This window comes from Crassostrea angulata, chromosome 8 (assembly GCF_025612915.1).
Source record: "Crassostrea angulata isolate pt1a10 chromosome 8, ASM2561291v2, whole genome shotgun sequence".
NCBI classification, from domain to species: Eukaryota; Metazoa; Mollusca; class Bivalvia; order Ostreida; family Ostreidae; genus Magallana; species Magallana angulata.
Window position 1 is genome coordinate 33264375 of NC_069118.1, and position 12207 is coordinate 33276581.

Consider the following 12207-nt stretch of genomic DNA (forward strand, 5'->3'; position numbering starts at 1 on the left):
TAATGGCGTTGATGATTAGATCTGGAACGAGAATACTAAGTACAATGCCAAGATATCATTATCACAGTGTTTTGTGAATCGGAATTTTTTTTTCAATTCTGAGACAGTTATTTCTAAGGTGAATACACGTAAATTCTTTTTTTTTTTAAATAATAATTTAATAATAAACAAGGGAAAAAAAAGTTTTATTCATAATAAATCACAATTTTAAAAATTTGAAAAATACTAATAATGTTTGTGATTCTAACGCCTAACCAAAATGACAGGATACATACCGTTGTCACCGTGCATTCTTTCTTTTTTTTTTTTTTAAAAGATTGCACGATATAATGTATCAATGAATTGTCTTTGTTTAAACATTTCCCACTATGGCAGCTTCACAATGCAGACACTCCAAGCGGCATTGTTTTGCATGAAAGATGTTCTTGCACGATAGCCAATTAAATTGTGTTTAAATCTCCTGTTCATTAAAACTGATTGATTCTTTCGAAGTCTTGCTTTTGACTTATAAAAAGATTGAACACCAGAAACAAAAACCTACCTATATAATGGACAAATCTGATCTACATTGTGCATTTCGTAATACATGTACAGGTATTCTGTATATGTAATTTAACGTCATAAAATCATACACGCTTTTCTTAACTCCGTCACTTTTTGAAAACTTGTGTCCGGTGATAGATCAAGGGTATTTGAATTCTGAAAATAAATATGGATTTTGCAACTTTGGACATGGAAAATAGGGACCCAAATGATATTAATAATCATTTGAAGGTAATTTATTAATTTTTTTATTTTTTGAAAGCTGTAAACTTTTTACTATACAATTCATGTAGCTCATTTAATTTTCTATTATTCAATATATATAAAAGGGTGATTCAAATTAAACAATATTCACTCAATACCGTAATTACGAAAACATCCCAAAATGTCTTTTTTGTAAAACACCCCCTCTATTTTGTCAGATATCATTGCAGACCTTAAGGTTTTGCATTGCAAACGACATGCAAGTAGCTGAATGATAACGTTGAAAAACTATGCGAGGTGGTCCTATTATTTCCGGGTGGAGAAAAAAGACATTATAAACATTTCCAATAATTATGGCGTTCCGTTAAGACCTCTTGCACCCTCGCACTTTCGCCTCTAGAGCAAGAGTGTGGAATTGCGAAACGGTGAGTGCAAACTTGCTAAGATGCGACAGCGAAGCGCTGAAGGTGCGTAGGCGAAAATGCGAAGTTGCAGTGGCGAAGGAACGACACTACTATTCCTCCTTCTCCCTCGTAACTTCTCACTCTCATCTTCGCTACTTCGCACTTTTGCCTTCGCCTGTTTATGAGCGTGGAGTTAGGCGCGAGTCCGAATTTGCGAAGGCGAAGAAACGATAGCAGTATCGCTTCCTCACCTTCCCACTTTTGTCTTCGCTTCTTCGCACTTTCGTTCCTTCGCCTTCACAACTTTGCACCTTACAGGCGAAAGTGCAAAGGAGCGAGTGACCAGCACGGAACATCAACCACATGCATTATAAATTCCCATATATGAGCTTCTCAAGGTAAAAAAAAAAAGACACTGTGTCAGTTAGTGTTTTCCCCTTTTACGATTTTAATTATACTTAATTGTCAGGTATGTTCATTTCTAGATATCTCAAAAATTGAGGGGAACATTAACATGGGACAGACTATAATTTGCATAATTCATGGGGTGAAGAGAATTTATGGTCTGTCCCAGAAAAACACACAAATGTCAAAGACAAATATTTTATACTAATGAATAGCAAACATCCTAAGATATCCTTTTGGATCCTCAGGTTCCCCGAGAAATTCACAGAAACGAAAATGCACTTACACATGTAATTAGGGGAAAATCCCACTCAGAAGCCCCTCGGATCAGAACTTCTCGAACAATTTGTCAACATTATCATCCGGGCACTTTTCATTTCGTTTGCAATGCAAAACCCATGTGGTTTTTTTTTTATTGAAAACAAAGAAATGACCTCTTTAAAAAAAATCAGAAAGAGAAGGTATTCTAGTAGTAATAGTGCAAATATACTTATTAATGAAAATTCTTTGAAAATTGCGAACTATCTACTCCGAGAAAATATTATTATTCTGATTAATCATCAATTTGATGTCATTATACTTTCAGACAGCTTTCGACGACGTATTGGCGGAAGTAGATGGCACTCATAGCATTGACTGCATTTGGAAGGCGTCTTATGCCTGCTTTCACAGTTGCAAGAGTTGTTGCTACAACATCTTCACATTCTTCTGCGGGATCTGGATAGCATGTTTCTGGGGACTGGATTTTGCTCTCATCTCCTTTGCGCATGTGTGGTGTGTGACCCCCATTCTAAGGATGTGCATGATTCACTTCAACCTTTGCCAGAAGACCTTCGGAACCTGGGTCAATTGTTGTTGTGCTCCTTGTTGCGAGGTGTTCAGCCTAATTTTCTCTAATATCAGGGTAGAGAAAAGGTAACCTCCGGTCTGTCCTAACGTCGAATTTCGCTTGACAATGTGATTGGAAAAAACCCCTGATGTCTTGTGACGATGATATATATATAATATATAATTATATACTAGAGTTTTGACCTGTGCATGCATGGGTTGACATTGCATATCGGACATAATTTACGAAATAGGTACACCGACACACCTTATTATTGACATTTACAGAACAACGCTATAAGCATACAATAATGCTATTACTTTCACTACACTTTCCTTAGTTTGAATAATCTAACTGTGTCTCGAGAAAGGCCCTTACCCGACCTCACCACAGTTAGAATGCCTCCATTATACCCGTAATAAAGCAGAAAATTGCAGAATCGCTCTGGAACGATTTTTGAGAAATTTAATGAAGTTGCCTTGAAAATAACAGTCAAATTCATCACAACAAACCTTTTTGAGAGTGTAAATACCTTTCAACTAAAAATTTTAATCCAAAGAATGGAAGAATTCAACACCTTTTCACCAACGTACACGTATTTTCTTTGTAAAACTGGGTCCGTAGGACATTATTCATTTTTACAATAAAACATATTTTATCATCACTCTCCTTACAAATATAATGTAACTTAATCAAATATTTTTTGTCATCACGAAGACAAATGTAAGTACTTAGTTGAAATGTATATTTGTTATTTTATACTTTCTCTCATAAGAAATCATTGATATATATGAACAGAATATATAGCAAAAGTCAAATGAAAATTTACCCGTATTTGTATTATCATTTCTGAGTTTATTCATGCAGATGTGATATTGTGGAAACATAAACTAAAGATCCCGTTAGGGTGAATGTATTGCGCAAGCGCAAGATTGTAAAATCCAAAAAATCCAGGTGATTTCCGGGATTTTTTGAGGAATTATCGTTGATTAATAAATTAGCGAAGCTTAACTGAGGAAAAATAAAAACAAATTGGTAATCTTCAAGTACCAATGATGATTAACATATATAAAACAAAAGACAAAATTCTTCCGATTTCTCGGTATTAAAGGCCATAAATTCGAGTCTATTATTTTAATATAGTAGTATATCGATAGGAGTCACAAAGAATGACGTGTCATCCATCCTCTCTTTCTTTCTCTCTCTATGTCTCTCTCGCTCTCGTTAAATTAATAATGTTTGACTAAATTAATCATGCATCTTTATATTATTATCTGATGTCTGATTTTGAATAAATTACAAATTTTGAGAGTTTGTTAAGATTTTATTTACTAATTTTCTATGCATATGTTGTTGTTATAAAGAGGGTGTTGCAGAAAATCGGATTAAATATCCGTAACGTTTGAAGAGTCAAATCTAATTTTTGACGACTATGATATTTACATATTCAGTGCTAATTAAAATTTTATCTATACATAATATTTTGGCCATAATTTATCTACTAGTTAAGAAAACATCCTAATATTTAAAAAAAATGTGATTCATTTCATTTATCTTTGCACTGACCCCTTGATCCAAAGAATGATATTTCCACGACCATTCATCCCTCCAAAATAGTCGGATAGCAAAAGCATGATGAAATGAATATTGACTTTAGAACCATTTTAAGAGGAGCTTGGACTTGGACTTGGGTACGTACGGTACCGTAGTTGTGACAAACAGCAATGTGACGTATAATAATGTAGGCATGTCTAGCTCATTGCCGGTCACTCAGTCATATAGCTCTTTGAGATCAACAAGATTTGTCAGGCTTTTGAGATTAGACTACGCAATCACTGCATATTTCACTCCAAAGCAGTGTCATTTGTAACCTGTTTTGATGCAAGAAATAGTTATGTCCTAACCAAAGTCCGAAGTAGTTTTAAATGTGCCCTTGAAAACTGTGTGTCAAAATTAAGGGGTTTTTTTTCTAGATTATTATTTCATGAAGTTTACAATGCATTTTGGCACAAACTACTAGTGATAATGTACAGTATGTGACAAACCTTCCTCGTTTCTACGTATTTCAATTTTCTAAAGAAATTAAATCCCTTTGATATAATTGCGTGGACCCTGAGGTCCACGCAGAAAATATATAAGCGAGGTTAAACCGGATGCTATGGGGAAAATTCAGCCTGCGCATGAGCTAGCCTGGTTCCTGTGCGTAATGGGTAGCTCAGGGAACCAGGCTAACACGTTTATCTGAATCGGATCGGAATTCCGTGCCATATGCACATATAAGTTCAAAGGCGCTGTAATTGTAAAGTTGTCGGTAAACACTCACTCACTGTACAGGAACAAAGTATTCCTTTTAAAGAAATGATTGGCATGTGATATGAACTATCAGTATTATGAAATAAGTTAATGTTATGCCGAAACTACAACATGCATCAAATAGCATAATTTGCAATGTTTTGTTGTTTTCCGAATACACATGTAACTTAACGTAGTCGAGGCTAGAGAACTTCCCGATTAATTTTTTTTAAGCATTTAACTATGTCACTATAAAAGTTTGAATCTCAAGAAAAATGCATCAAAATATGAAATTTTTAATTTACACAAAGCTGTCACTGCATAGTTAACAAAGTAGTGCGAATCGTAATGTGTGCGCAAATAGTAGAATTCACCGAATGCCTGATACTATACATGCAAACTTCATTCATAGATAGATCAAAATTATTTTAGAAGTATGAATCCTTTAAATTCTGAGATAAAAAGTCAGGGCTATACATACATGTATACGTAATACAATGTTAAAAGCAGAGGGCTAGAGTCGGTGGAATCTCTGATAATCTACAGGCTTTCACGTTTTCGTTGGAAACACATGCAAATGGTCCACGTATTGTAGTCCTTTTTTTAAGGACTGCAACTTGTTATATCATTTTCCGTTTTCATTTTTTTTCCGCGTGTAAATTTAAAGTTGACCATACGAAAGTTCATGAAGTCAATAGTTCTGAGCATTTTAGGAGACATGTTATCTTAAGCCAATTAGCCCTTCTTCATGAGTGAACGCTTACAAATTACACTTATCTGCAGCCTCGTACGAGATTATAACATCTTATTTCTTACTTTTACGTTAATAATCTATTTAAAGCATGGCGACGAGTAGAATTAAGATATAGATACAGCTTGAGGAGAGGTTAACACAAAATTACATCTGCTGTGCTCCATGATAAGTCATTTGAGCAGCAGATGAAGGAAAGCAGTGTTAACCCCGTTTGACCCTGGCACGCTTTGATGTTTGGGATCAACCGACAGGTGGCGTTTTCGACGTTAGGCGGTTGGCGTAATGAAAAGCGACAAGATCCGCCTATCGCCGTCTTGTTACACGGGCAGTGCCTGTGTTCTTTGTACAACTCACTCGGCCACGGACAGAAAGTGGTGTTTATTTCATTTTATGGGGGTGCGTTATCGAGAAAAGCTCCCGTGGAACGCCGCGAACATATACAAAGATTTCCTTGTGTGCTGATGGAAGAGAATTAAGCCGCAGACAAAAAAAAAATCACGGAAAAGAAAACTTCCTGGAATTTATATAAATTTATCTCTATTTTTCTTGTATCATGACTGACCGAAGATCTCAGTACGAAGGAATAGATGACTCGGAAACGATTAATTTCACCATACCGTTGGAAGAAACTCGAGAAACGGTGCCCCTCAGTCCCCCAAAATCACCTGCCTCTCGGAGAGCTCCCCCACCACCAGTGATGCAAGAAAAAAGTGCAAGGGTTTCAGACCCCCCAAAGGCCACTGTTAGTCCTGGATCCGCCCCCGTAAAACCGGTGATGAAAACCGCCCCTCAAAGTGCTAAAATTGATATGGAGGAAAGAGATCCGACTCGTATGAACGACATTGTTAAGGTAATATTTTAATTATCTTTTTTTATTATTAAGCTCTCAAAGTGAATTATATTATAAAATGGAGTCAGCAGTGGCGGATTCAGGATTTCTTAAAAGTAGGGACAAAGTGACCGAGTGTCTGGGGTCTACTGTAATTCCCCCAGTGGGTCCTGACATAGCCCTGGTATAGGGTCCTAGGGGATGAATGCCCCGGAACATCCCAGGTTTTGGAGATTTTAAAACACTTTATGAGTTATATTCTAGTTATAAATGGCATATTATAAGAACAAATAACAACAATAGGACTTGATAGTTTTAACATTCTTGTTATTTTAAGCGCGAAAGTGGGACCCGCCCCTCTAGCCCCCCCCCCCCCCCCGGTGCCCTCTTAATTCGCCTCTAGGTGTTTGATTCTTTGCAAGGAAGGGAGGTTGTTGCATTAGCTATCATTGCACATGACCTTGTATATATAACTCACTCTATTGTGCACACGACCAGAAAGCAGTTGAACGAATGCATAGCATATCTACATGTCAAAGATTGCTGGGGAAAATCTTCTCATTTTCTCTTTGGAAGAAGTACAACTCAAGTGCAGGAGGATAAACAACGGAAATTAAATTACCACCACCCCATGGGGGCAAACATCCTTCCCTTACATCGTTTCCCAGCTATATATCCAGCTAGAGGGGATCTAGTATGAAAGAAACATCTTTTATTTTTACTTCTGTCTCTACATCCGTTAATTTGGACGAAATCTATAGCGGGAACGCTGTGTGAATACTTGTGTGCTGTCATTATTGATATGTGCCTCCCATGCACGCGCATACGAGTGCTAACACCCCCCCCCCCCTTCCTTAATTCTCCTTTTTTGTTTGAGTGGCTGATATATATGTTATACACCGAGAACTAGGAGCCTAAGGTTAGAGTTATATAATGTTCTAATCATAAAGAAGGTGCTTTATTAGATGCAGACTTTCCCCATTTGCCGAATTCTTAGGGCGTATATGCTATACGTAGGGGTCGGAATTTGTTAATTACGTATTGGATAATATTGCAAGAATGATATAAAAAATGAAAATAAGAACATTGCACGCAAAGTTACGACTTTATAAACGTTTGTTGTTATGATTTTCGCATTTACGGTAAACAGTATTTAAAAAAATCAGCTTTCGATTGATAGAACTCAACTTGATTATTTACCTTTTCATTAAATATGTTATTTTATTTTATTAAGTTTACTTGAATTTGTTAAGTTTATTTGATGCTTCAGTTGTATATTGTATATTCATCAAGTAAAGCCCATCCTGGATCCACCAAAGCAAATGAAAACACACCCTCGGACCCACTCAACCCCTCTCTGGGAAAAAAAACCATGATCCCCAACTGGAATAAACAGTCACGAACAATTCAAATATACAGTTACTAAAGTTGGTTTATTAGGATTTATTTTCATTTTCTACATGAAGTGTAAATGCTTCTAAAACTGATACGCGTACAAACACTGACGTTTAAGTTTCATATCAATCAAACGGACACTATAATAAGTAGACAGGGATTATTGTAAGATAAAATCGAGACAGGTGCAGATCCAGGATTTTCTTCCCTGGAGAGGTTCGAGACGGGTTTTTGTAATGGGGGATAGATTTGATGAGGGGGCAAAGCCTCTTGGGGGGGTTATGGGGTGCGTAGGTCTGAACCTCTATGACCCCCCTTTCTAGAGTTGTGCACTGCTTAATTTATATGCCATGTGCATATGTGTGACATTTTTACAATTATTTTGTTTTATTCAAAGCACGATCATCGATATAATAATAGATAAGGTACACACAGTGTACTTCAGTGTAAGACTTTGCAGATAAAAAAACTTAGAGAATAATAAATTGAACTCTATTTACAGGTAGAATTTGAGGACATTTTTGCAGAACCCGTCGGATCCTACAGTTTTGACGCCGTCTGGCGGCTAAGTTTCCAAGTTTTTACGACTACCAAATTCTGGTGCTACCGGATATTGTCTGTCATCTGCGCCCTTCCACTGTCCTGTTGCTGGGGCATTTCTTTCGCCTGTCTGACGTTTGAACATATCTGGTGCTCCGTGCCAAGCATGCGAGTGTTTAAAGTGACAATACAACCGTTAGGATATATGTGGAGCACCTGCCTACAGCTTGTTTTTGAACCATTTTGTATGTCAATGAGTTTGATATTTAGCAATATTCGAATAGTACTGAAAAAGGACACTTAAGTTAATTATTACTCAGCATTTAGAGAGTTACAGATTTCCAAACAAGTGTATCGACTGTTTGGATATCATATTTTTGTATACATTTATTTTAGCTTTTTTTAATCTGAAAATTTCGGTTATCTTTCTTGGATTGTTGTGACGTTGAACTCTGAGCAATAAAATCAATAGCGACCGGAGCTTGTTCAAATTTTTTAAAAAGTGGGAACGAATTGAAGCATGTCCTGGTTAATTTCTATAGATGAAAAAAAAATCGGTCGGAAATATGTGTCTTGACATGAGAGAGAGAGAGAGAGAGAGAGAGAGAGAGAGAGAGAGAAATTTTCCATTTTTTCAAAATCTGTCGGAAAATTAGTTTCTTGACATGAATAAGAGAGAGAGAGAGAGAAAGAGAGAATCAAAATGAGAGAGATGGAGAGAGAGATTTAGAGATTTTCCATTTTTTCATAAGAGAGAGGGAGAGAGGGATTTAGAGATTTTCCATTTTTTCATGTAAACTTCGGGAAATTGTAATCTATCTTTATTCCGCCGTACAGCACTTTTTGTAAACATAAAATATGCATAGCTATTCTACAAATCAAATTTGTAAGTTTGAAATGTAATTCAAAATCTCGATAGTTCTTTTATTATAATTTGCATGCTGCATTAAATATAACGAATTTGTTAAAACACAGTTACAGTTAGAGAAGCCGATTGCACAACAATATATTTTTTATCTCTTAACTTAAAATGTAGGTCAAACCCGAAGGACAGTTTTTATCTCTTTGACTTAATTAATTGTATTATTTATCTAAGTCCTACTAATTTCTGGACGATTGTTTAAGACAGCTCATGCACTCGGAGCCGTATACGTGACTACAATCTATGCATGTATACCACAAGTATTTAAAGATTTCAAAACGTTTCAAAATAGCCCATTAAATTTCAAGTCTGTTCAATGTCCCACAAAAAGTCAATGTCTCCTTGTTATTTATAAAGATAGACTTTAAAAAACCTTACATTTTTTTGGTAGAGTAATTACGATAAATATTTGGGTTGTAACTGGGTTACCGCTCGTAAGATGGACTTTTAAAACCGTGCTCTATATTCAACGTCTTTGTAAGGGTCCTCTCCGAGTATTTACTCTGACAGCCCAGACCAAAGAATCTTAGATTTAAAACACGCACGTTGCATATTCTTTTTAGGGTCGTCATACCCTGGCCAAATTTTCAGACCTTGTAATTTTTTAAATGAAATTCGTTCAAATAATTCTGAATTTACACAGTTCAGATTTCTTTATTTAGACAACGATTATTTATCTATTCATTTTTTTCTATTCATGTTGTAATATTTCCAAAATTTAGGAATTTTTCAAACAGAAATCATGATTGTAAAATTTTCTAAATATTCAACATATTTAAACGTCTTAGATTATTGCTCGACTCACTAGCATGGACTTTTGATATGTAAAACACTGTTTTGCGGAAAAACTAAACTTTTGGATTTTAACCACGGAATTTGCGTTCTTAAATCTGATCAACTTTTCACTGCTGATTCAGTTCATGCAGTTATTTTCAATTACATATAATTTTAGTTTACTAATGCTTACTTGTACAATATACCCGATATATTGGGTACATGTCAATGTAACACACTTGGTTTCAATTTTCCTTCATGAAAATGTATTATTCAATTTATTTTTCATTTGAAATTACTTCGACGCTTCATAACAGAAACATTATATTTTAAGTTGGGTGTAAGTTTTTTATTCAAAATTTCAATTTTTGTTATATTTTAGTGTAAATATAAATAAATAAAAAGCATTTGCACTAATTTTCACCGGGTCCGCACAAAACAAATATTTATACATTTGAAAAAAAAAAAACACACAAAGAAACCCGAAACAACAAAATATTAACAAATCCCCCTCAAGTCAAAACATGATCAACGGCAATCAACTGGGTACAACACCTCATTTGGAAGCTCGATGTATATAATTTTTGATTCACTGGGCATAACAATCACACCGGGATCTTGATCAATGCGCCGACGGATAAAATTTCTTTATCCGGATTTGTCGACCCGTATTCTACTGAGACAGAGTCCGCATGTTTCACACAAAGGACCCAAGTAACAACTGAGGTAGGTCCCCACACATTTCTGGACGTAAATTGCGTAGATACTGAAGCAGCGATACATGGGAGTGGCGCACCAAATCTGCTCAAAACTGATCATTGCGAATCCACATCCCCAGAATAGCCCGAGGAAAATTCCACAAAGCGCCGACAGAAAGATGTAACAACAGCTTTTGCCGCCATTGAAGCACTTGGCGCTATAGATCCACACACAGTCAGCGCTTCGGGTACCGTCCGGCTCTGCCAAAACGTCTTCGAAGTTTGACTGCAAATGAGAACAACAATTTAATACATGTAGTTGTTTTTCCACCGATTTATTGCTTCTTATAAGTTTGGTATGTCATTTATTGGCTTTAATTTCACAAGATAACATATTGTTTCAGTTCTTGTTAACAAGAACAATTTTTTTTTTAAATACAAAAGCCGAAAAAAGAAAAGTTAAATACGACTAAGCCAGAAAAAAACCCTATCAATATCTCATTCATTTTCTTTCTCGAATCAAATAAAAATCTAAGTATGATTTTCATGAGAAATTATTTTCATTTTTTTTTTTAAAATTGAGTTAAATAATACTTTACAATTAATGAAATTAACGAAGAGCGAACTTTCGGGTCATCTGAATTTGCATTGGATTGTTCAATCATTTATTATGATCTATTAATATGATAAAAACTTCGGAAGGATTTTTGAACAAATATTATAATAAATATTGCATCCGAGTTACCTGAACATGTTGGTTGATATTGTTTGGGTCCCGATTAATAAGATCTACTTTATCATCCATGATCGTTCTTCTTCTTTTACCAATTGGCAAGGAAAGTCTTGATTTGAGATGGATGCCATCTTTTTTATACTTGTCGTGAGGAGGACAGCAAATATTGTCGATTGTTACCTAATAGTTTCTAATTGCACTGAAAGATCGGTATTTGCGTTGAAATTAAGTCAACATGACCTTATATTCTTTTACAAGTGTAAAACAAACGGATGAGCTGAAGGAAAAAAAAGGAATGCAAAGAGGATCGCCAATTTCAGTCGTGAAAGGAAGCGATGATATTTCAAGTAAATTAAAGCTTATGTACGTAGATAGTGCAATGTTTTTACCGTAGAACATATACCATTGTGCGTCTGCAGCATGACAATTATTAAGTTTCATGAATCTATCATTGAAAATTCAAATAGGTTGTAGTTGATTGTTCAGTAATCTTTATATATCTACTATAAGATATGAACAAATTTTTTAATATCGGTATGATATGCATTTTTATTTTTTGGAAGGGGGGGGGGGTGGAAAAAATTCTTGCGAAATACAGCCTTTTATATTGTTTTTCTTTCTTCATGAATGTCAGAAATATTCACTAACATGTATAAATTTTTACTTGTACATCACCACATCACCACATGAGTAGTATAGTGATACTAGCAGAAGCTCGCCTGGTGAATTGCAACATCAATAGATAGACATGTAGGATGCACATGCATAAAAAAATTACATTTAATATTTTTATTTAAATCAGGCCCAATCGTCTCAACACATTTTAAATTACTTAATCAAACTCTTTTAAGACGAGTGCATTAGGTAAAATCTCAGCTTTAATGA

General features: G+C 35.4%; 3 protein-coding genes across 3 annotated transcripts; 2 read left to right on the plus strand and 1 right to left on the minus strand.

Annotated features, from left to right (window-relative positions):
- The first annotated feature begins 570 nt into the window (after positions 1-570).
- On the plus strand, positions 571-2544 carry LOC128160345 (caveolin-1-like). Its single transcript, XM_052823652.1, has 2 exons — positions 571-774; positions 2143-2544. The coding sequence occupies exons 1-2, from the start codon at positions 712-714 to the stop codon at positions 2473-2475; spliced, it is 396 nt and encodes a 131-aa protein (XP_052679612.1). The 5' UTR covers positions 571-711; the 3' UTR covers positions 2476-2544.
- A 3208-nt stretch (positions 2545-5752) lies between these two features.
- LOC128160337 (caveolin-3-like) lies at positions 5753-8654 on the plus strand. Its single transcript, XM_052823641.1, has 2 exons — positions 5753-6281; positions 8158-8654. The coding sequence occupies exons 1-2, from the start codon at positions 5985-5987 to the stop codon at positions 8497-8499; spliced, it is 639 nt and encodes a 212-aa protein (XP_052679601.1). The 5' UTR covers positions 5753-5984; the 3' UTR covers positions 8500-8654.
- A 1777-nt stretch (positions 8655-10431) lies between these two features.
- Positions 10432-11465, minus strand: LOC128160346 (caveolin-3-like). Its single transcript, XM_052823653.1, has 2 exons — positions 11335-11465; positions 10432-10875 (listed from the first exon to the last, which is right to left on the minus strand). The coding sequence occupies exons 1-2, from the start codon at positions 11392-11394 to the stop codon at positions 10540-10542; spliced, it is 396 nt and encodes a 131-aa protein (XP_052679613.1). The 5' UTR covers positions 11395-11465; the 3' UTR covers positions 10432-10539.
- Between the last annotated feature and the right edge of the window lie 742 nt (positions 11466-12207).